Source organism: Vulpes lagopus, chromosome 9 (assembly GCF_018345385.1).
Source record: "Vulpes lagopus strain Blue_001 chromosome 9, ASM1834538v1, whole genome shotgun sequence".
Classification (NCBI taxonomy): Eukaryota; Metazoa; Chordata; class Mammalia; order Carnivora; family Canidae; genus Vulpes; species Vulpes lagopus.
The window spans coordinates 36,632,745-36,658,526 of NC_054832.1; the positions used below are offsets into that span (position 1 = coordinate 36,632,745).

The 25,782-nt window shown below is 41.6% G+C and overlaps 1 protein-coding gene across 9 annotated transcripts in view; it reads right to left on the minus strand.

Annotated features, from left to right (window-relative positions):
- VPS13B (vacuolar protein sorting 13 homolog B) overlaps positions 1 to 25,782 on the minus strand; it is a 739,627-nt gene that overhangs the window by 30,678 nt on the left and 683,167 nt on the right. For all 9 annotated transcript variants that reach the window (XM_041768645.1, XM_041768640.1, XM_041768643.1 and 6 more), the window contains 10 exons: positions 21,503 to 21,766; positions 20,735 to 20,818; positions 20,382 to 20,557; positions 19,727 to 19,897; positions 18,958 to 19,159; positions 17,650 to 17,838; positions 14,911 to 15,057; positions 12,567 to 12,850; positions 9,375 to 9,502; positions 8,948 to 9,147 (listed from right to left, as the gene is read on the minus strand). In XM_041768645.1, coding sequence (XP_041624579.1) covers positions 8,948 to 9,147; positions 9,375 to 9,502; positions 12,567 to 12,850; positions 14,911 to 15,057; positions 17,650 to 17,838; positions 18,958 to 19,159; positions 19,727 to 19,897; positions 20,382 to 20,557; positions 20,735 to 20,818; positions 21,503 to 21,766 — 1,845 coding nt within the window. The remainder of the gene's footprint in view (positions 1 to 8,947; positions 9,148 to 9,374; positions 9,503 to 12,566; positions 12,851 to 14,910; positions 15,058 to 17,649; positions 17,839 to 18,957; positions 19,160 to 19,726; positions 19,898 to 20,381; positions 20,558 to 20,734; positions 20,819 to 21,502; positions 21,767 to 25,782) is intronic.

The following is a 25,782-nucleotide window of genomic DNA, read 5'->3' on the forward strand; positions in this document are numbered from 1 at the left end:
ACTAAACAGATGAGCCACCAGGGCTGCCTTTCCCCTTTCCATTTTAGAGGGGTTACCATGGTTATCCTAGCTTGTAAAATGGGGGGAAGGGCAGAAGGACAGGAACTCATAACTCCAAAAGAAGGCAGTCATGTCCAGACCTAAGCATCACTCAGAAGTACTGGATTTCCAGTGGGATGCTCTGACTGGACAGAACCCTGGGGAGGCTGTTTGTTTGTTCCACGTGTGGGAAAATGGACAATTAGATAACAGATGGCCGAGGGGATTCCTGTTGCTGAGTTATTCGTTACTGCAGCATAAGCCAGTCAGTCCTGATGGGCACCATCACTTTGGTGTTTTTTCTTTCTTCACCTCATACTGGTAGAGTGTGTGTGTGTGTGGGGCGGGGGGGGAGGCTAGTGGCAATATGTAGCAAGAGCTGTGCATCTCTGACCACTGCACACTTGGAGGACACTCTGTGTTTACCCTTTATGTGCTGGAGCACTTTGATCAGTGAGATTCTCTCCCATGAGTGTGGGTATAAGAATGCCATCCCAGCCCCATGTCCTGCCCTCTACTTACTACATTGTCTTTTACTATGATTACAAATAGGAAACACTTTAATATAAACTTGCGCTTTTCTATATATCCAGTTATCTTTATTAAAATGATGGCTTATTAGATTCATGTCCAATGAACAATATTTAAAAAAAATTATACTAATTTAATTTTACTAAGTTAATAAGTTACAAGGGGACACAGGAAATAAAAGGATGAATTCTTGAAAGTCTCTCTTTCCATGTCCCTCTCTCTTTTTCCCTGTTGGCTGCATGTCTAGGGATAATCAGGAGGGAGATATAAAACATCCCAGCACTGCAACTAAGGTAGACTTAAATCATAGTAACTGTTAGTAAAACTCCTTCTGCACTCTCCTCGCCTCCTCCAGTATTTTACTGATTTCTTTCTCAACTGGGCTACAACAGCCACGGGGTATACCTTGCTGGGCCTCCGTCCTTTACACCTCACTCATGCTGCTCCCACCTCAGACTTTTACCTCCTTTTGTGATGAGTAATTGTGCGTGCAACCTGACTGGCCAGGTGAAGCATTATTTCTGGATGTGTCTGTGAGGATGTTTCTGGAAGGGATTAGCATCAGTAGACTCAGTGTACTGCTTTCTCCAGTGTGGGGTGGGTGGGTCTGTAGAGGATCTGAAAAGAATAAAAGGTGGAGGAGGAATAATTTGCTCCCTCTCCCCTGCCTCACTGTTGAACTAAGACGTCTTATTTCATCTTCTGGTAAATTCATATCATCATCAGCTCCCTTGGTTCTCAGGTCTTTGGGCCCAGACTAAATTACACTATGGTTTTCCTGGTCTCCAGCTTACAGACGGCAGATACTCAATCTCCATAAATAGATCTGCAGGTAAGTCAGCCATTTTATTTGTTCTGACCTTTGCCTAAAATTCATTTTTCATAAAAACTTTTACTCCCTGTTTTGGAAAGGAATAGATTGAAAAGGTACTACTTCTATCTCCAGCTCAAGTGGCTTGTAAGAAAATATCTTAAGGAAAACCATGATATGCAAGAAGTCAAGACTTAGGCTTTGAAGGGAAGAAGAAATTTGCAGGTGTGCTATGGGACTGACCCTTCACCTGTAGAGGGAATAAAGGAGTAAGATGTCTCAGGTGGTGGTCTAAGTAGTCTAGTGGACTGGAAAGCCTCCTCTGGGCTGGACTCTGTATTTTACTAGTCATTTAGGTGGTATTTGTGGATATAGAGTTGAAGGTGATGAGGCTGACAACAGAGACATTCTGAGGGGCTACTGCCAAACTCTGGGAGAGGGATGATGGGAAAAAGCCTGAAGTAGACCATGGTCCCAGAGAGAAGGGGTGGATCCAGAGACATTTCTGAGGAATTTCTGCCAGAACCAGGTGACTTACTGGATGTGTGGGGGTAAAGAGGGAAAGGGAAGACACTGGGGTTCAGTAGGAAAACTATAGGCTTAGATGCTTGGCAGTCAGAGTCTGGATCCCAGGTTCACTTGCTTTGTGCAAGGTGACTTCTCGGGTTTAGGGTAGCATCTACCTTTATGGGATGTGGCAGGGACTAATGATAATATTTATAGAGTGCTTGACATAGAGCAATAAGTCAATACAAATTTACATACACAGTATTTAAGGTTTTTATACTGGGGAGTAGTGACTCTAAGAGAAGCTGGCCTGGGAAATGGCGTATGATCACTCGGGTTCCAGGCATGCTGGGTTTGGGTGCTCCTCAGTTTCAGGTGGAGATGTCTGGTGGGTGGCTAAGAACACAGACATGGAGCTTAGGAGAGATGCAGGCGCCAGGGATAGATCTGAGAGTGACCGGCTGATAGTTGTAGCTAAAGCAATGAGATGAGATATCCCAGAGAGGAAAATAAGGGAGATGAATTTCTAAAATGAGAAAAGGCTAGATAAGGATGAAAACAAAATAGTGATATTCTAGAATTAGAATTCTATTCTAATTCTTCCCTCTGTATAGTTGCTGAAAAAATATTTAGGGAAATCCCTACTCCCAAGTATCTTTAAAAGCAGGTGTGACTCAACCGAGACAAAATATAAACATATAGAAAACTCTAGACTAGGGCACTTGGCAGATGTTCAGAAGTGGGTGCCAACTTGGTGATATCTGTGTGGCCCCGATACGGGGTGGAGGAGGAAGGTGAGCAAGAAGGCAAAATATCTCTATGGCACATTTTCTAAATCAGATCCTCATTTGATTTGATAGCTTTTTTTTCTACGTAAACATTCTTGGATGGAGGCTAAAGGTGTCGGAATCTGGCTACATGATCTTTAGCATTAGTGCTTGTGGGCCCTTTGGTCTGCTCTGCATCAAGTGCACTGATTACATGTCTGAGTGCCGGTTCATCAGCACAGAGCCTCATGATAATCTTGTAAACAAGATAAGACACATCTTAGGTAGTATGGTTTAAAAAATGCTTTGAGATGACTTTTCTTATTTTAAGAAATGTGGACTAGATGATCGTGCAGTTTGATGTGTCAGTGGCTGACCGAAACCACGTGTTAGGGAGGTATCCAGTGACCCTCCATAGCCATGAAGACCTTGGATTTGTCCTGTTCAACGCATTTATTAATGACTTGGATGAACACGTAGAATGTGTGCTTACCACATCTATAGATGACATAAAGCTACCAAGGATACTTAATATGTTGGATGACAGCATCACAATTTTTTTAAAAGTGATTTCAACAAGCTGGACCAGGCCAATAGCAACAAGATTTAATTTATTGGGGATAAATGCAAAGTTCTGTCACTGGGTTCAAAAAGTCAACTGTACAGCAAGTCATATGATAAAGACCTGGGGGATGTGGTTGACCACAAGTTCAATAATAACAAACAGTCTGAACTTGTTAATAAAAAGCTAACTCAATCTTCTACTTTATTAATGGAAGCACAGGGAGGTAATAGCTGGTTAGACCACATTTGGAATACTATGTATAATTCTGACTGCCAGATTTTTAAAAGGGAACATAACACACTAGTGTATTCAGACAAGGGTAACTGTGGTGATCAGTCTGGAAATCACATTTACTGAAGGAATGATTCAAGGAACCAGAAATGTTTGGCCTGGATAAGGGAACACTTAGAGAAGATGTTGAAGCTGCCTTCAAATAATTGTAGTGTTGCTATATTAGAGGGGACAATCTGTGATGCCCCAGAGGTTAAAACAAGGATGAATGAGTGGGTGCCATAGAGGGAGAATCTTCAGCTTGATACAGGCAGAAACTTTCCTACAGTCACTGCTGGAATAAGCCATGGCTAGGACACTGAGGGGAGACATCACGGGAGGGACCCTTGCCCTAGATAAAGCGAAAGTAGAAAACGTCTTCTAATCCGTGCTCTCATGAACCTTCAGGTAGCAATATCTGTAGCTGGGGCTGGACTTCAAAGGTCAGACAGTGACCTCAGTTTGGTGCAGGAAAAGCAAGACTGGGCCACATGTGGGCAGATCCCAGTTCCAGCCTGACCCTGCTTAGTTATAAACCACCTAGCTGATTACTTTTTAAGCCTCAATCTTCTCATCAGGAAAATAAACAAAAATTATTGCCCTAACAATCTGAGAATTATTGCAGTGATCAAAGGCTCTGTCTTAGGACATATTCCACTTGACTGTATTTATTTACTTACGCTCAGGTCCTTCGAGCAGGAGTAATGCCTTATTCAGGGAAGAGGTTTGGCCCTGGATGGTTCCTCAATATAAGCTTGCTGAATAAATGAATGAAAGAATAGACACTACGGATGTGAAAGCACTTAGTAAATGGTGAGAGCTACAGAAACACGAAGGACTGTCATTCCCCATCTTCCACACAGATGGAGAAGAAAACCCCAGGGACACTGACTCCACTAAACACTTCCACTAAACATGAAAGATCATGAGAACTTACCGGATCTTTTTTGAAGAAAACTCATCTGCAAACCTTCTAGGGTTCAAACTGCTTCTCCTCCTTTGCTATTTCAATAGCTTAAGGATTGCTTTTCAGAAAGAATTCAGACTTCCCATGGTTCTTAAAGTATAAACCCAATTCCTTGGTTGCAGATCCAGAATCCTGCCAGGTGTGACCCCGAATCGCCTCACCAGCCCCCTTCTGCCCCTTTTTCCTTCATCTGCCACTCTGGCCACACTGGCACGTAGATCCCAGACCAGAAAGGACCAGGCTCCCTCCCTGAGCACCAAAGCTTCAAACGTGTTCTTTCTGCTGAGAAAAATCTCCCACTTTCCTGTCTACTTAATGCCTATTCAACTCAAAGGCAGAGACACGAGGTCTCTTACCAGACGGACACTCCTTGGCCTCTCAACCTAGTCTGCTGTCCATCCCAACAGGACAGCTGACCTCCCCTTGCAGTTTCCCCAGAGTTCACACAACCCAACAGCCTCAGGGATCACTTGTTTGTTACTGGTCTCCTCCATGTGGCATCTCCTTGAGGGCAAGGGTAGTGTTCCCTCTTGTTCACTGTGTTTCACATGGTCCTAGTACCTGGTTAGAGCGTCTGGCACATTCTAGAAATTCAGCACATATTTGATGATCACTGACTGAAGTGCACTTCTCAGTGTCGATGTTAGTAAAATGGTAGCTGCATTTTCTTTGTACCTTTTTATCCAAAAAAATATCACCTAACACTGATGAAAATGAGGTCTCTGATCCTCAGACACTACAACCCCATTACCTATTCTGGGTTCTAAACTGTTTTTCTGATAGGATCAAAACTGACTTAAAATGGCCAATGTAAAGCTCATTTTTTATCTTCAACTTATTTATTAGGAAAAAAACAAGGTTTTCCTTGGAGTCAGGCCACCAACCACTGTAAAGTCATGGTTAAGAGCACCAGTTGTTGCTTCGGGGCCTCTGGTGAGAAGCCCTGAGATGTCTTCTAGCCAGGTGTGAGCCAGGAGCACAAACCTGGAAAACCCACACCGAGTACAATCAGAATTTCAGGGTCTACATGCTACCAGGTCTTCCCAATAACTCCTGATCCAAAGAATCCTTCTTTGTGTGATTATAAACTTATTTTCTGCATGTTCCCTGTCATATTCCATTTCAAAATTGTACAACCTGACACCTATTTGCAAAATAGGTCCTATTTCCAAAGTTGAGGTGAGGGGCCTGTCTCTGGCACAAGCTAAAGGAGTTGTCTTCCTTGGGGCAGATTGGGGGTTTTATGGTATTTTAATCCTCATTTTAAGGTCAGCTTTGAAATTCGCATCATGGGCTTCAGACCAAGGGCTGAGGAAAGGCTCCTGGAAGACGAATTCACTCCTATAGAAGGGCTGCTTCCTTTCATCAGAGGACACAGCTCCCTTTGCTCCCCAGTGATTTATATGCCCTGGTGTATTACTGAGGGGATGTCGGTGAGGGTCTGAAACGAATCTTCCTGCAGAGTAGGAAGTGAACCACGGTCTGCAGGACATATGGCACACAGCTCCTCAAAGATTAATGGTAACGTGGGCCTTTGCTGGGTCCTCAGACCAGGGATGAGAAGGGTGTTGGAAAGAGCACCTCCTCCTAGTTTTGAAGTATGTGTGACTACAAAGGTTCGAGGAAATTTAGAGTGAATGGGAATCCTTGAAATAAGGTTTGGCAGGCAGAAAGTCTATTGTAAAGAACACCCTACACATAGAGAAGCAAGCAAGGTTTGAAGAATCTCCAAAGTGACGCAGAGTTCAGGAAGCCTTGGGAAGCCTGCAGTCTTTATTTTGTACCTTAATGAGACCAAGAATGCCTCCTGAGGCTGCACAGGTCTAGATTTTCCCTGTGCAGCCAATGAGCGCTGCTGATAGGAACCACCCCCTTGTGTGTGGGGCCAGTTACAAACACAGGTCTGCTGGTAGTGTGGCCCCCAGGGCCGCTCGGCTCTTTGAGCACCTGGCCTGGGCCCCATCCTTCCCCTGTTTCCATAGCAACCTCTTTCTCCAGGCCACCAGCCCTTTCAGCAGATGATTTCCTCCATACCTCACAATAAACTCATCCTGGTGCCTCAGTTCACTCAGTTTTCTGGTCCCTCCCTCCAAATAGCTCTCCCTAACCTATGCCCCTCCCCACCTCTTTTCTGATGTCCTGTGGGCAAGTAGAATTCCACCCCTGGGCCTTGCACTGGGCTCTCCAGACAGGTCCTCACTGACTTTCCCCAGCTTCTCCTTGATTGACTCTGCCCCTGCTGCATGGACATGGCTTCCTCCTCTCTGACCTCCTCTGCTTCGTGGTCTCCTGGTCTTTTCACGGGTTCCTCTACTTACAATTACCTTCCACTTACAATTGTCATTTCCAATTGCTACCATGCTTCCCTCTCCCCGCCATTTTATAGCCTATAAATTTGTCCTTCTGGGGTCTTCCATCTCTCCCCAGCCCAGTTCTCCTCCTGCTGCTCTGCTTGTTTCCTCAGTCTCTGCGGCTGCTCTGCACTGACACACTGGCCTTTCCCAAGGTCAGACCTGGGGCTCTCTTTCCTTCCTTTACACAATCTCTCTCACCTAATCTCATCTTCTCATTCATTCATTCATTCGTTCAGTTGTTCATTTACTGATTTGATATTTATTCTTACTATGTTGACAGGCACTCTGCCTCAGGTTAAGGATCAATATAGCAGGTATCTGACTCCCAGGAATTCCAACTTGGTAGGAAACAAATTTAGAGAAATAAATGCAGGAGAGCGTCGGTGGCTCAGTCAGCTGGGGGTCTGCCTTCGGCTCGGGTCATGATCCTGGGGTCCTGGGATTGCCCCCCCCATGTTGGGTTCCCTGCTCAGTGGGGAGTCTCCTTCTCCATCTCCCTTTGCCCCTCCCCCTGCTCGGTTGTCTCTCTCTCTCTCTCTTTCTCAAGTAAACAGATACAATCATAAAAAGAAGAGAAAGAGATGCAATTGTTATAAATGTTATATGAACACCGAGAGGGGCTGGTGGTGGGGAGATTTTAGTGGGGGGGAGGAGAGAGAATCTAGAGAGATGAGAAAGAACATGCCGGCTGGGGAAGAGGGAACCTCAGGAATGCCGGGTAGGGAAGTAGGGATCATGGCATAGTGGTATGGAGCAGTGCTGTGGAGTCAGGCAGGTCTGGATCAGATCCCAGGCCCTTCTCTTGTAACACATGGGAATTAGGTCACCTTACTCCTAGAGGGCTCAGTTTTCACTTCTGTCACATGCAGCCCATGGCCCTGTCTGGTACAGGTACTGTAAGGGTTAGAGAGGAATGAATGCCAAGTGCTTAGCACAATGCCTAGCATATAGTAGGCGATTATTAAATGATAATCATTATTATGGGAAATATATTTATAACTTTAATAGGTGTCTTGTGACCATTATAGTAGATGGGACCTACGAATGAATTCATAGGTATAACAAAGTATAGTGTAACATTACTCAGCCATAAAGTGGAATGAAGTGCTGACACACACTGTAACAGGAAAGAGCCTTGAAGATCCTATGCTAAGGACTGAGCCAGGCACAGCAGGACAAGTATGGTAAGATTCCACTTACATGAGGTGCCGTGAACTGGACACATTCAGAGATGCCAGGTACAGCAGTGGTTACCAGGGGCTAAGGGCTGAGTGGAGGGAGAGTGGGGAATCACTGCCTAAATGTACAGTGTCTGGGATGATGGAACAGAGTGGTGGTGGTTGTACCAGAGAGTGAGTGTTTTCAATTATACACCTAAAAATGGTAAAATTTAAGTACAGCAGAAATGAACTGCTAGGTTCATATGCCATTTTCAACAAAAATAAAACACCATCCACCCCTGAGAGTAAGAGAGAGACCAATTGGGACATTTACCTGTTCAGAATTTGTAACTTGGTACTTATATTTGCTAAGTGTTATGTACATTTTAAAAATATGTATTTTTTTTTTATGATAGTCACACAGAGAGAGAGAGAGAGAGGCAGAGACACAGGCAGAGGGAGAAACAGGCTCCATGCACAGGGAGCCTGACCTGGGATTCGATCCCGGGTCCCCAGGATCGCGCCCTGGGCCCAAGGCAGGCGCCAAACCGCTGCATCACCCAGGGATCCCAAAAATATGTATATTTTTATATTAAGTTTTAAAACTTAGAAAAAATGGGATGAATCTAGGGTTGGCATTATGATTTTCCTAAATTCTGGACAGGAGGGCTATCCTCTATGTAGAGAAGTCTAACAATTTTATTTTGTTTTTGACCTTGGATTAGACCCAATGGGGGCTGGCCTTTACCAAATACTCCTCTCTGGTAAATAGCTGGATAGTACGCTTTGGAGACACATACTTGTATTTGAGAATTTATAACTGAATGATGACATATGAAAATGGATTCACAGGTGTCCTCATACAGAGAACAAGAAGTTCAGCATTTGGAAAACTGTTTAAAAACAGACAAGCATGGAACCTTAGAAAAGGGAATCTGTCTTTGGGCCTTGGGAGGAACATGCATGGCTCACTGACCTGTGTCCCCTGATTGTTGATGTCGACGGCATCGCTCCACTCGGCTGTTACGTCCTCCAGAGATTCTGCTCTCAAGAAGAGGCTGGGAAGTAAGTCTTTGGTCTTGCAGTCTGGATAACTGGAAATCTGATGATACAGTTCATGATGAATTGAGGATTCAGAAGGAATTCTTCGGCAATAAACCTCAAACTCTGGAATATCTAAAAACAAACAAAAAACAAAAAAACACATGTGCAGACTTGGGCCTTGAGGACAAAGACCGAGGGATAGTAAACATAATGCGGCAGGAGAAACTTCTTGAAAAGGGAGGGATGAATGATACTCTTATTTAAACATTCTTCAAAGCAATCATGGGTAGCTGCTAGATAAAAACCTCCAGAAAGAATATAGGTTTTATGTTATTTAAATTCAATGCTATAAAACATACCTTTGATATTTTCCTTTATAAGGATTGTTACTGGACATCTGTTGTGGAAAATTATTCGAGGACTAGGGTCTTCTGAGAGGGTCAAGTAAATCACCCCAAGGTGTTCTTGGTATGTCAGTGCTACTGCCCTAGAATTGAAATCAAATCAAATGACAGAAGTGGTTTAGAAAAAAATGAATGCTTGGTTCCTGTTTATTTAGATTTGTAGTATTCACAACTCCAGAACGCCTTCTCTTTGATCCCTCAGAGGAAATGTTTCCAGAGAAAGGAGACCATCCTCTCATCTACTGCCTGTCATACACTAATTATAGCTTCACTGATTTTTTTTCACAACATTGTTAACATGTGATTATCAGAAAATATTCAAAGATGTACAAAAATTATTTAAAAGAATAAATAACTATACCACTTAGAGAGAATTATAGCTAACCTTGCACTAACCCTGACTTGACTCTACTTTCCCCTGGCCAAATGTGCCTTAAACCCTTCACACAGAGTGTCTTCTTTCTCAATGATGCTTAGGAAGTTTTGGCATAAGAGGAGCTGACGTGCTTTTAGAAGCACTGCTGGAGAATCTTGGGTACTTGCTCTTTTATATTCTAAAGGTAGGCTCGTAATGACAGCTGTCAATTTTCACAATATTATCATACTTTACACGATCTCCACTTTGACTACCAAGAGCGAAGCTGTCTTCATTGGCAGTGGAAAAACTGCTGTGTGAGGGATCCCTGGGTGGCGCAGTGGTTTGGCGCCTGCCTTTGGCCCAGGGCGCGATCCTGGAGACCCGGGATCGAATCCCACATCGGGCTCCCGGTACATGGAGCCTGCTTCTCCCTCCGCCGGTGTCTCTGCCTCTCTCTCTCTCTCTGTGACTATCATAAATAAATAAAAAATTAAAAAAAATTAAAAAAAAAAAAAAAAAAAAAACAAAAAAAACTGCTGTGTGGGCATAGGCTGCCCTCCGCAATGGGGAGACAGAAATTTTCCAGTGTATACCACAGACTACCTAACAATATTTCATATCAAAACAGGGAAAAAGGGCAGCCCCGGTGGTGCAGGGGTTTAGCGCCGCCTGCAGCCCAGGGCGTGATCCTGGAGACCCTGGATTGAGTCCCACATCAGGCTCTCTGTATGATGCCTGCTTCTCCCTCTGCCTGTGTCTCTGCCTCTCTCTGTCTCTATGAATAAATTAAAGAAAAAAAAAAAACAGGGAAAAAATACCCCTCTCTGAAGTTTAAATTGCATGGACTGACCAAATTAACCGAAGAAATCAGACATTTGCCAAACATGGCCCTCAGTTTACAGTGATGAAAAGGGGTTGATAATGCACTGAAGAATTTATTTGCCATTTATCCTGTTCACTAGTGTGAGTCCTTCCCAAAGACAGTATTTGTCTGAAATGCCAAAAACAAACTGTCCATTGGCATTCAGGGAATCGCATTAGTAACACCATCAAATGTGCACCATAGGAGTGAGGCGAGTAGAAGGAGAGGAGGAGATGGGGCTGTAGGAAGTGAATTTACTTGCAGAATACAGTCCTTGGATACATACCAAAGTTCTTTTCCCAGCCTAATTTTGAAAGATCTGGGGCAAGCCAACCTCAGAGAATTTCTTCTTGCTAGCCAAGAAAGCTGAGGGCCAGGACTAACATATGGTATTTTCAATCTAATATCTAGTTTAGTATTCATAGATAAGATTAAATTATATTAATAAAATCATGTCTTACAATTCTTAGAACTTTAAACAGCATTTCCAAATGAAATTTTATTTAGGATTCTTTCAGTTTATTTTTTTTTAAAGATTTTATTTATTTATTCATGAGAGAGACAGAAAGAGAAAGGCAGAGACACAGGCAGAGTGAGAAGCAGGCTTCCCACAGGGAGCTGGACATGGGACTCGATCCTGGGACTCCAGGATCATGCCCTACACCAAAGGCAGATGTGCTTAACCGCTGAGCCATCCAGGCTCCATGTCTTTCAGTTTTAAAAATAAATTTTGTTTTCTCGACATAGGTTCACATCACTTTCCAAAATTCTTCCTTAAACTTGCCACGCTTAACTTCTTCAGATAGAACATAAATATAACCACTCCTCTCCAGGATCAGGGATGAAAAGTGTTTATAAAATCAGGGATGTTGGGATCCCTGGGTGGCGCAGTGGTTTGGCGCCTGCCTTTGGCCCAGGGCGCGATCCTGGAGACCTGGGATCGAATCCCACGTCGGGCTCCCGGTGCATGGAGCCTGCTTCTCCCTCTACCTGTGTCTCTGCCTCTCTCTCTCTCTCTCTCTCTCTGTGACTATCATGAACAAATTTTTAAAAAATTAAAAAAAAAATCAGGGATGTTTCTGAATGTTGTGAAAGAAGAAGGGATGTGTGTAGGGAACAGGGCCTTACTGTTATGGGTAACACGAGTTAGGAAGTTATCTTTTAAAATTCAACTGCTAGAAATCTCTGTAGACATCAAAAAGTTAGGAGAGCTGAAGTCTTAAAGTCTATAAATTCATGAGAAGAAGGTACCTCTGGTAAGATTGCAGTAGGTTTTCTTTTGTACTTTTTAATGTATGCCATAAATAAGTCATTCCTGACAGCTCCAGAAAGGACGTATTGCATGCAAAACAACCGCAAAATAAAAGTCCAGTATGAACAAACCATTACATGTCTCCGGCTTGATTCTGTGGTTGTTATTTGCATAATTGGTAATTGGTAATTGGAGGAACTTGCGTGCAGGAACAACCACAGAACAGAGTCTTCTGTGACTTGTGTTTATCTAAGTTATCTCTCTTAATGACTTTTAAAGAAGAATTCCATTTTGAAGTAGACGTAAAATATGGGAAAGGAAAAAAGTTTTCCAACTTGACTCCCTCGTATTTTAACCCTTGACAGAGGCTAAGGAGTAATCGTGGAAGGCGATCTTTTTACTGTGATGTATTGCTGCCATTCTATGGGACAAACACCACCATTTCCCCCCAGTATAAGCTGGATCAGTAGTAGGAAAAGAAATCTCACCAGTAGTATACTGGGGCCACCCAGGTACGAGCACATTTGTGCACGATGCCTAGACACTGTTAAAAATAAAAGTTGAACCTGGTTTTACATATGGGGAGCACTGCAGCTACTCTTCTGTCTCTCCTGGCACCTGGATGAAGAGCTGTAGCAACAAGCAAAGAAGGGCATCCACATGTATGTAAAATACCTGGTGCAGAATCCATTTTCCCCACGGTTTCCAAAAGGCACTGCTACACTCTGTCTGGGAAACTCTTGTCTCACTATGGCCGGCAGGCTCCAGCACTGGGAGCTGCCGGCACCTGCGGCAGGAGAGAAGGCCAACAGGATCTGTTTCTGAAGCAGGGATGTGTCCAGCGGTGACTGACTCATGTCAGGCATCAGGTCCCAGCAAGGAAGGGAGCTGGGCTTCACAGCAGCCTGCTCTCCCCCCGGGCAAATGCTGAAAGTTGCACTGTCTGGAATGTGAAAATACTAAAAAAAGAAAAGACAGCACAGAGAGCACAGTGACTACACCGATGGAGAGAAGTTAACCTTCTTAAAGTAGAGTTTCTAAGAAACCATAACCACGTATCCTCAGGAGGTAGCCAGGTGGGGGATGTTAGGATGCATGTTAGGATCCCATTCCCATGAGAAAGCCCTAAGGAGACAATTAGAAGCCATGGGAGTGGGGTCTGCTTTTCTAGGCATAATGAAACACGGTAAGGCTGGGGTGATTTAGAAGGTGATGCAAAGTTCTTAATGTCCCCCATGTTCTGCAAAAATCCAGATGTCGTAAGGGGAGACAGGCCACATGCTGGAGAAGGGGTCCTCTTGGGCAGGGATGGAAGAACTGAAAGGGTGGGCCCTGAGGGGCCTTGGGTAGGAGAGAGCTGAATGAGATGCAGAACAGCGGACTGGGAGCTCAGAAGACAATTTTTGTTTAAGGTATATCCTGAGGAGGGAGGAAGCTCTGATCCCAACCCTCACTTGAAATTCCACAGGGTTTCTGGCATAGTAGAGTCTCAGGATTTCAGACTTCAAAAGGACCATCAGAGATACTTTATTTAAAACTCCTGAAGAAGCTGCTTTCCAGAGAGGTGATGATTTGTCACATCACAGAGACGGTGAATGGCAGAGCCCAGCCGGGGCCAGGCTTCCTGTCTCCTATCTGCTGGTTTCCCCACTGTTCCACATGGTCTCCCTGAGAGGCTAGGGATTATCATGTCTTTAAAAAAAATTCCCACACCTGCCTGAAGCAGGTACGGGTGAAAAAGGGGACACTCTTCAGCTGTCTGGAAGAAAGTGGGTCTTCCCCTTGCCTCCAGGAAGCTGAGGTGAACCAGGAGTTTGTTGCAACACTGCTGTTGTGACTGCTGCTGGCTACTACTGTTTCCTGCGTGCCTCGCTTTTTTACTCATAATACCTCATTTAATTGCCACCAAAGACCTGCAAGGAATGTGACATTACACCTGTTTTCAGATGAGGAAATGTCAGTGTGGGAAGCCCTGACCCGGTATCTCAGAAAGCCCTAGGGTGGGGAGGAACAGGAGAATTATCTGCACACATGCTGACTGTCTTGCCAGATCCTCACCTAGAATGAGAACATCCTCACCCAGTTGAGTACTTCTGGTCACATAGTTATTCTACCAATGCTTCGATGAACCGAGATGAAATTCTATTATTCTGACATTTCTGAAATACTATAATGCACTCTAAGCTCAGAAAGAGTAAGACTTTCATCCTATTTTACTGCTCTAATGTAATTTTTAGGAGCTGAAACGGATAAAAATAAATGCAGAGGTAAAGAAAGAAAATATATTCCTCTATGATAGTTTCAACTGCATAAAATATATTCCTCTATGATAGTGGTCAACAGCAGACCACTTAGTATATTATGTGTTTAAATCCTTTTTTTTTTGTTTGTTTGTTTTTTTTTTTGTTTAAATCCTTTTAAAAGGTCTCCTTACTCTCTCAAAATACAAGTGTTCATTTTAATTGTATGAAGAAGTGAATAAAAAATCCTTCTTGTATTTATTTTCTGCCAGTGAAATGTTCATATAAATAAGCTGGTACATTTTCACATTTACTTTCTTCATGGGCAGAGAACTCCCAAGTGCTCCCAAGACTGTGGCTTTGTTGGGGTTGAGCCTTCTGCCCGCATGGCTCCTGTTGGCTCTGCAGCCTGGGAGGCAGATGTTTTTTTCCATGAGACCCAGGAGCTGGTCCTCAGGCCCACTTCCCTGCTGGTACAGCTCCGGGTTGGTGAGCGAGCATGCTAGAAATGTGTGCTGCAGCCTCTGAGCAGGTGGGGTGCAGGCGGCAGTGACCCTGCACTGTGTCAGGACCTGCTGCCTTGTCGGATTTCTGCTCATTAACTACCTTGGAAGTGCTGACCCTGACATCCATGGTTTTAAAGTTCAATAACAAATAAATTGCTCTTTACCTAGATTCAGTGTTAAGTTTTTTATTCTTTTCTAGGCTAAAAAATTAATCTTAATTATTGCTAATTTATCAAAACATCAGACAAATCAATCATGTTATGAACTGCTTACCTCTTTTCCAGAGTGGGGTTTGGAGACAGATAACTGTGGTTTATAGAATATTTGATATGGCATATTATTGATTATTATAGTCTTGTCTTCAATCTGAATAATTTGTATACCCTGCTGTACCATGGAGGAAATGCAGAATTGACATAACTGCAAGACAATTGAGGAAAGAATTTTAAAAATATCATAAGGCCAAAAAAATGTTATAAGGCATATAACACTTTCTTATTTTTATTATTTTTAAAGGTTTTATTTATTTATTCATGAGAGACGCACAGAGAGAGGCAGAGACACAGGCAGAGGGAGAAGCAGGCTCCCTGAGGGGAACCTGATGCAGGACTCGATCTCAGGACTCTGGGATCATGCCCTGAGCCAAAGGCAGATGCTTAACCATTGAGCCACCCAGGCATCCCAACAATTTCTTATTTTTAAAAGCTCATTTCATCTGTTGGTTTGTCCAGGATAGTACCAATTTTAACTCGTGTTCCAGAGTATTTACTGGAGGCCCCTCTCAGCCTCAAAAATGTCCCAGCCCCTAAAAGGGGCTACTATTTACAACAGGGTATTCTAGAAAACCAGTTATTTCTGGTGCTATGGCATAGTGAGAGAGACTTGTTTTCAAATTATTTAACCCATTCTCTCACAAAATATTTAATTATAAACTCTTCTATGTAAACAGATGCCGCTCATCTTTTCAACAAAAAAAATTCAGTTAGGCATTCCTCCTCATCTTCCTCATGCTCATCATGGCAGCAACCTTGCCTAAGGTCTAGTAGGGACCACCAGGTGTTTTGAGAACTTTACTAGTGATGATGATAAAAAAACAATGGTTGGCCCTCAGAAATTGGTTTCTTGTGCTCTGCTTGTCATAAGTATTTATGCATGTTAAGTCACAGAATCCTCACATAACCCACACGAAGCAGCTATTATTATCCCCATTTTATAGAAGAGGGAAATGAGGCTCAAACCGGTGAAGTTACTTGCCCACGGTCATAAGGACAGATGGGCTAGCTGGGATTAGAAACCATGTAGTCTGACTCTACAGTACTGCTCTTAACCTCCACAAGGTTCCCTTACCAAGCTTTATGAGGGTCAAGTGCTCAGAGGAGAATTAGTTGTCTAAAGATACCCAATTAGTAAGTGGGAATGTCAGGACAGCAGTTCTCCAAGTATGGCCTGGGACTCGTCTGTGTGTGTGTGTGTGTGTGTGTGTGTGCGCGCGCGCACACACATGCATGGGGTTTGAGATCCTTTTAGGGGGTCCAAGGGTCAAAACTATTTTTATAATAATACGAAGATGCTATTGTCTTTTCCATTCTAATTGTCTCATGAATGTACAGTGGAGTTTTCCAGAGGTTATATGACCTATGATGTCACAACTGTCATGGCTAACATAATGTATGTGTGTTCTTGCATTCTAAAGTCTTTGTATTAATTTCTTGTTCGATGGATGTCAATAGTTATAACCCACATACACAAAAGGATTTTGGAGGCCTATAAGGATTTTTAAGAGAGTAAAGGGGTCTTGGGATTAAAAAGAATCACTAGCAAAGAATAATGAGATATAAATATATATTATTATGTAATAAATAGTAAATATACTATTTCCAACAGTCCATTCATTCACATTTATTCAGCACTTGTTGTGGCCACTTTGTGAGGTGCTGGAGGTATTGGACTGTATATCATGACATTTTTTCCAGGTTTTGATGGTCGTTCTCAACTTACAACTATTCAGCTTTGGGTGATTCACGCTTACAGCTCTTTGCCATTTACACCCATGTTACAGTATTTTGGCTGGCAGCACATAAACATGTGTTGCCCAGACAACTCTGAGGAAATGGATACCAGCCCTGAATACTGAAGAGAAACCGTCTTTGTATCAGAGAAATTTTATTTTTAAAAGTCACCAATAACACTAACTTTTTGCAATAGGCTCTTCAAAATGCCTGTCAAAATCTAACTTCTCCCCAGAAAAAGGTCATTCTGAATCATGCTACTCTGATGAGGTAGCCCTTCTTCTGATTTGGGGGTGTGTGTGCTAAAATTGCTAAGATATTATTCAGTACAGCATGAGACCGCACATGGTATGCTATGATGTGCTGCCATCCATTGAGGATAATGTGATTTGTTACTATATTATTCAACTTAATTGGTTTTCATAGACTTTAGAAAAGATTGATGCTGAAAATGACACACCGTTTGTATTTAGTTAAATAACTGATGAAATAGGTTTTCTGTATTCATATCATCATGAGTATCAGTTCTCTGTTTAGGAATAGAAGTCCCTCATAACATTAGGTTCTATGGGAAGATCAGAATTGATTCTGCTCAGGATGCCCTTTCCAGGAACATAACATTTGCTACGGGAGGTTTGTCCTTTCACTCGGTGCTCAGAATGTTAGCAACTCTACTTCTTGCTCTAAGAAAAGGAGGCCAAGTATAATTTGTGGATATTTCGGAATAAGTTCATTTTTCCCCCACATACGATCAATCAAGTGACTGCTGAGTGTTCTGAAATAGAGCAGTTATTGGATAAATTATGTGACATGGCTTTTATCACTGGTAAAGGAAAAAAAAAACAAACCCTGTGAAACTGAGGTCTAAGAAATCGCATGTTTCACTGTTTTACATTATCTAGAGCATGTAATACTAAAAAGGGACTAGAAAGAAAAGGGTAGACTCATCTTAAACAGGTTGAGGGGATGGCATGCTATTTCCCCTGAGCCACACATATCCTACCTTCTGATGTCCTGGGAAAGCACCAAGCCTTATTTCAGCATCAACAAACCCTTCTTCATCCAATGACACAACTTCACCATTACCTCCATCTTTCCACTTTGGAGATGTCAGATTATGGACCAGTTTAATTGCTACTGACTTGTGCACAGTGTTTGTATTTGCCCAGTATATTCCAATTTGAAAAGCCTCCTGGAAAAACAATGCCTCAATTATAAAGTATTTATCTTAACTTGGATTTTTTTTACCTCAATTCACAGGAATTTTTTATATTATATAATAGGTCTACTTAGGCAACCAAATCCCCTTATGAGTTTTGTTTTTGTTTTTGTAATGGCAACATACATTTTCTTCTAGTTCTCAATGTTTTCTTTGATTCACAATGGGATTCATATTTATGGAAGGGGGAAAAAACCCCTTGACACAAAGACTTAAAAATGGAGGGTTTCATTTCATTTCAGTAAAGAATAATATGCAACCTTAGGTACATGTAGGTTAACATTCCAATTCCATAAGGTAATATCATCTGATTATTTAAAAGAAAAAAAAACACACAGGAAAAATGCAATTGAATAAAGATGTTCATGAACTACAGCTCAAAAAAGAAGACTCTCCAATTGTTCCCCACCAGGAAAACATTTTGTTTAGGAATTCCTTGTATTCTGTTTTCTTAAAGATATATGTGCTTTCTTGAAATGGGTTAGCCTTATCAAGAAAGTTCTCTTGTGATGGAATATAGTCTGGCTGTGAAATTCTGTTTTACATTAGGGTTCCACCCCCTCCCCACCCTGTGCTAGTAATGACTCCACATTGTTATTATCAACAACTGGGTGGACATCCATGATTATGGATATCCAGGTCCACTTATAAGGGAAAAGGGGCTCTGACAAAAATAGTTGCTCAGAAATCTTCAATTCTCTCCCATCTTGTAGATCTCTGAGAATTTTTGTAAGAACTGCAAGTTTATCTAGGCAGTGGGGTTAGCACAGAATATGGCTCTATATCCTTAACATACTCTGAGGAGGCCAACCCTAATGCTTGTCAAATATCCTGTACACAATGAAAATGAAAATGTAACTAGTACAAGTTATCAAATTTAATGATAATTCAAGCTTGAATACTGCTGATGGGGGGAAAAAAAGGCATCTGAAATGTTTTTGAATATCAAAGAACATTCCATACCCCTTACATATGCATCTAAGAAGACAGTTTTCTACAACTGATTCTGTTAAGAATATAAATGCAAGCTCAGAATAAAAGCTAGCTGTTGAAAGAAAAGAATTCATATTAGCTAAAAAAAAGTTACAGTACCTGAAAATTAGGAGGGATAATAATTTTGCCAGCAGGAACCTGTAGAACAATCTTCTCTCCTTCAAACAGCCAGAGGTCCCACTTGGATTGATTGATAAGCAGGGCCCAGGGTAGAAGCTCTATCAACAAGGTTTTAACATATGGCTTCCAGACTGACAGCTTCACTCGCATTGGGCTATCCCACTGACTCAGCTGTTCATTCCTGTTCCAAATACCACATGCAAGAGACTCAATGAAATATGATGACTTCAGTATTCATGAAATATGTTTAAGGATTCCAGACACACAATGCTCTTGTATGACACCTCTTCACGCTAGAATCATCCAATGCTGAATTTGCATTCACGAGAAACTTTTCATGCAATTATGTTCTAAATTATGAGTAAAGCAGTCCATAAAATATATCTACCCAGATGATAAAAGGTCAGAATCTGATAGATGCATGCAAATATCTTCTTTTTAAGAACACCATTTGGGGTGCCTGGGTGGCTCAGTCAGGTGGCTGGCTCTTAATTTCAGCTCAGGTCATGATCTCAGGGTTCTAGAATCCAGCCCTGTGTCAGACACTACAGTCAGTGGGGAGTCTGCCTGAGATTCTCCCTCACCCTCTTCCTTTGCTTCTCCCCTCGTCCGCTCTCACTTTTTGTCTCTAAAATAACTCAATCAATCTTTAAAAACACCTCTTATGGTATCTAACATTTTGGTGAATGGTCATTTATTTATTAATATTGAGAAATGTTTGTAGAAGAGGACTGCTAGAGAGCATTACCTGTCAGAATCCTTTTTATTATAGGGCCACATGGGTTGAAGGGACTTTTCTGGCCCATAGAATTCATCAAGGATCTGATTAACTGTGCCTCCAGGGTGTATCTTAGTGGCTATTTGCTTAATGAGGGATGTTGAGATGGGAACAGCACAGTGGGAAGGATCATCTTCTTCTCTAAGAAATGGAAAAGAAAAAAACAGGAGTAAAATATCAGGTTTCTAAAGTGGTCTATAATTTATTTAAAAAAATCAAACTATAGATGTATTATATAGACCAATACCTTCTGGGACATTGGGCTAATTTTTGTTGATTTAGGGACCAGTGACACTGTTCTTGGATGACCTGGGCCCTGCCCCTTCTCCCTGTCCCCGTCCCCCACATGCTTGGGTAAGAGTTCTATTCATCTCTTTTTCCATGAGAGAAATTATGTGTCAATTAAATTTTCCAATCCCTCTTGCTTTTAAATCTAAGTTTAATTACAGAAGCTTAATTTTATTCAAAACTATTGAAGAGGATAATAAAACACTAGGCAGGGCAATTTAAAATAACATTCTCATAAGACATCATACAAAAAAATATCCTCTTTCTTCCCCTCAACAGTACAAGGTTGCTTTTCTACTGAATCTCTGTTAAGAAAATGTGAGGACTTTTCCAGTACCTTGCTTGAAATGTTAGGTGATGCACAAGGTCAGGTTCTATGTTTTGCAGTGGTTTTTCTCGTCCTTTTCCTGGAATAATTTGTGTTTCACTCAATCCCAGACTCCTTTTCTCCAAGTGTATGATAATGGGGTCTGGAAGATGACTCCTCATGATAAAAAGAGGGCTGAACACAATCTATAAAAATAAAAGGACAGAATCACTTTCATATTTGCTTTGTTGCAGTATTCCAGCTGTTTGATGCTGAAACAAACTTGTAATAAATCTCTTCCCTGGGTCACTCTGACCTTAATTTATTTCAGAACAGGAAAGGTCAGAGTCATATACCATATTTTAGAATTGGAAAGCACTCACCATTCGTTGTTGCACTTGAGAGTTGGGTTCTAATGTCAAAACTGTGCACCAGACATAAAAGATGGAGCTGTTTGAAGATGGTACCTGCACATGAGGTAGAAAAGGCTTCTATGAAACACTAAACAGTTTCCTAACTAATCAGAACAAGGAACAGATATAATGTCAGTTTGGAGGATTAAAAACATTTAAAGTTATAGAAAAAAAAGCCATTAAAAACAGAGAATAAGCAAAACCAGGCTTCATTATGGCATATAGTGAATGTACAGTGAGTCAATGAGGCCAATGTTTTCTTAAAAACAAAGGGGTTTGTGTGAGGAGAGGTTGATAGAGACCGGGTGGGAGAATGGCGGGGAGGATCTGTCTGTCGTGGGAAGGAAAATGATGATGGCAGAGCATGAGGAAGAGATGAAAAAGGAACAGACCATTGCAAAAATTCTCAAGAGGTAAGGACACCACTCCCTATCATGTCCCCTTGCACCTCCACCCCAAGCCCTGGCACATAAGGATCTTCCTCAAGATAGAACCTGCCTCCACCTGAGAGGGGTAGCATCTTGACTCTAAAAACTACTGGGACTGATACAACAACCGTATTGTCGTGGGATGGGAGGAAACCACTCAAGAAGAAATATTAAAAGTCTTTTTATCTTATTTCAGATGTCCCCTTTTGTACAGGTCATTTTTTAAATACAGCACCATACTGAATAATGGCATAATGAGAAATTTTTAATTTTAAAGCTGCTCAATTCCCAAATGTACTACTTCTCATACCTGAATGACAATGCTGTACTCGGGGGACTTAGATTCCAAGCACACGTCTCTTGACCAATCTTCATTTCCTTTGGCTTTCACACATAACTCTGTCAGTTCACTGTTTTCTAGTATGTATGAAGGCAATTTCTGTTTGGCTGTGAGGCAGTCAAAATGTTCTCGAATCACAGCTTGTCCATCTTGACTGATGTAATGCTGAACGACTTTGAGTTCTATGCTTTGAGACAAGTAACTACAAATGATCTGTCTTCCACAGATGATAATCTAAAAGATGATAAATAGATAAAGTTTCATCAATTCAGGTTTCATGAACTCAAAGGACAGGCACATGGTAGGGTCCACGGCCAGCTGGAAATACTGGTTGTGTGCCTGAGGGGGAGGTGGGCTGGAGATTAGAGACCAATGGAATGAAAGCCTTGTAAATGTGCACAGAGTGAAAATAGTTGACCAGGAAAAGAAGTGGAGGCTTCAACCAGCAACTGACCAACAGTTTAGGGGCAGATTTAGGGGCACAGAAGCTGTGGAATGGGCAGAGAAGAAGAGGCAAAGGAGTGTGGAGGTAAACCAGGGGAAGCTGAAGCCCCAAGAGAACAGACCCACCAGAAGGTGGCAGTCAGTGATGTCACAGGATGTGGCAAAAAGGATAGGGATTGAGAACAAGACTTCAGCTCTGGTGGCTGACAGGCCAATTGTGATTTATCCATTTCCAAGGCTGGTTTCCAGGGGTTTCTCACAGTCTTATGCAATAAGAGATCACTTTATAAACTGATAATACAGACAACTTTTAAGTCGGATACCTAATTATAGTTTATTTCATTCTGGTTTTCCCAAGAGAGTAGAAGCCCGTGTCTTTGTAAAACACACAGAATGATCTACTAAACCCATGGGTCACCCAATTTTTCATCCAGCTAAGAGTACAGTTCACAGTAGGCATTAAGAAATGTCTCTTAAATTGGTTGAAATTGAAAAGATAATGAACAATTTATTCCTATGCAGTGTATTTTTCTGTAATACAAATATTTACCATGACTGGAAAACAGAGGACTTTGACGGAGTGGGGTTTCTTATTTGTAATATTTTCCCCCAGATTATAAAAATAGTAATCACATACACACCTTGTTTTATATATATATATATATATATGTGTTTTACTTACAGGTCTAAGCATGTGATGGTTAATTTTATGTGTCGACTTGAAAGGGCCACAGGCTGTACAGATCCTATGGTCAAGCATTATTCTGGGTGTGTCTGTGAAGGTGCCTCTAGATGAAGCTAACATCTGAATTGGTAAACTGAGTAAAGCAGAGTACCCTTCCTAATGTGAGTGGGCCTCATCCTGTCAGCTGAAGACTTGACAAGAACAATGAGCCTATTTAAGAAGGTTTTTTCCTCCCTGACTGAACTGAGATTTTGGTCTTTCCTGGCCTTTGGACATAGACTAAAAAACATCAGCTCCTCTTGGGTCTTTAGACTGCTAGCTTTCAGGCTGGAACCCACAGTAGCTTTTCTGGATTTCAGCTTCCACAATCATGTGAGGCAATTTAAAATAAATCTCTCCCTCTTTTTCTCTGCATACATATGCATGTACATGTACATGTAGGAATATACACACACACATCCCAATACAAAGCACTTTTACAAATTAACTTTCATCTTCACAGCAACCATATAAAATAGGTTCTATTATGACTTGTCAACTTAACAAGGAAAAAACAGAGGCATGGAGATGTTTGATAACTTGCCTGATGTTACCCAGACTCTCTGGACCAGAGTCTGTGTTGATAATCACTCTGAAGGTCTGTTTTTCATGAAATTATTATCTACTAATTAAGAAAATCTAGAAACTATAAAAAATAGAATAAAGACTGCCCATCATAATGCAAATGTAGTGGCAGATGCCACCGGTTCCATTCCAAAGAGGTGATTCCTCTTCCTCCTCAGTTAATAGGGAGATTTGTTTTAGGTCTCAAAAAGCAGCAAAGTATTCAGGAAAGGTGGCCATCTCTATGGCCTCCAGAGTCTGTGTCATAATTGGTACAAACTAATCCTTGTAATTCCATTCTCATTTTGCCAATGATCACTTTAGGGGTGAACATGGGGGTGCTTGCTCTTTGATATGAAAAGACTGCTAAACGGCTCTGAGAAAGATTTTACTTCTTGATAAGGGAGACAATTTGAGAAAAGAAAGCCCTGCTTCTTGTCTGTCATGGAAGATGTTATGAGAGAATATATATATATATATATTAGCAATAAGAGTATCTGCCTCATTGACTTACTATGAAGATTAAAAAGCTTATTTTTTTACTTCAAACTGAAAACACCCATTAGGTGTTTTCCATTTATTCCATTAGGATAAGCTTTCCTATGTGATATTAAAAGTACTTTGTAAATATTATTGTAAGTAACCTATTATTTAAACAAATAAATATGATTATTTATGAACTATTTATCCCAAACAAACCCGCTAGATTGATAGACCAAAAATTGTTATTATTGTTTCAACCCTTTAGTTGAACAGTGAAGTTTAGCACTTTTTTTTTTTTTTAAGGTTTTATTTATTTATTCATGATAGTCACACAGAGAGAGACAGAGAGGCAGAGACACAGGCAGAGGGAGAAGCAGGCTCCATGCACCGGGAACCCGACGTGGGATTCGATCCCGGGTCTCCAGGATTGCGCCCCGGGCCAAAGGCAGGCGCCAAACCGCTGCACCACCCAGGGATCCCACTTTTTTATTTATTTTCCAACTATCTATTCCTTTGAATTTTCTTTAGAGAAGCACATCTGTAAAAACCAAGCTGTGGTTAACTGCTACCTTACTCCTAGGCACTCTGGCCATTATAATCTTTTAAAACAATGTTTTTTCAATAACAAACACAGAAGACAACTGAACCATGAGTCCTAAGTTAGCAGGCAAGCTCTTCTTTAGCATATGTTGGAGGTTACTAGGCCTCTTAGGAGGCCTTAGCATCGCCTAACTTTAAATAAACATGGGAAAGCTCTGAGGCAGTATTTAATTCTGTTCTTCCTCTTGATGTTCCCAGCCCTGGCAATGTGTGCTCACTACTTTTGCTTCAGAACCTTTGGGCCCCATGAGATTTAGGAGAGAATTTTGCTGTCTCTCAGAGAAACCACAGAATCTCTGCAACCATCTGGGACTCACTTTGTCTAAAGACAAGGATTCTCTTGGTGGGTTTTTATAGTTTCATTTTCAACTATAAAGCCTGTTAAATAGGCTTTCAAATTTGATAAAAAAGAAAACCCTTAAAAGTGGCCAGGGAGGGAAGGCTACTTAGATGAAGGAAAATCCAAAATGGCTCCTCCTCGGAATGGTGCTCCCACGCAGGGTTCAGTGAGAGCCATGTCTGCTTTTCTTCAAAGTGGCAACACCTACAATGCTTTTATTTTGGAAATTACGGTTAGAACTTCAAGGTTAATTTATCAGTTGAAGACAGCTACTTAATTTTTTTTAATGTAGGGTTTCTCTTTAATACACATTTCCAGGTTTCACACTAATTCTCCTCTTTCCCCAAAGCCACAAAGATGTGTATTGAAGATTTCCACATATGATTTTACTTAGCAGGTTTCAGAACTCTTATTAGATCAGTGCCAAGAAGAATAGTGATATTAAAGAATAGCTCCAGAGCACCAGATGCACTGGAAAATGATATCTTAGCCCTGATTAAAAGTGTATGTATAAAGATACAGATATATATACATACATACATATGTACATTTAAGTTTTTAGAGTGGTAGAGCTTTCCTCAATGAGGGGATGGGAAATGTGGAAGTCAATGTGTGCACATGGGTAGCTGTGTAATGTACAAAGTTCTTGAAAAATTTTGTATGAAAATTCAGTGAGAAATTTTCACTGAATTGGGGAAACAACAGGGGTATAGCAAAGGCAGGGCACAAGATAACCAAACCTCACTGCGCAGGAGCACATTACCCAGTTCTCCGTTACCCCAGGGTGTGTTAATGCAGTTAAGGTACCATAAGGGGGCTGCACACACTCACCTCCCCAAATGGGCCTTGGAAATTAGGCAGCTGTGGTTTATTGCAAATTTCCCAGCCCAGGTGGGGTAGAAGAAAAGGAGCCAAGATGTGAGAGAGGCAGGAATCCATGAAGCTCTTCTGAAACCGTGATTCCTATCTTCCTTCCCAAACTGGCTAATTGAGGAAATCCTGTGTCTCTGATGCACTTTAACTGGAGCTAATCTGAATTTGAGTTAATCTACCCTGACAATAAAAAATTAAATCCAACTGAAAGATGAGAAAGAT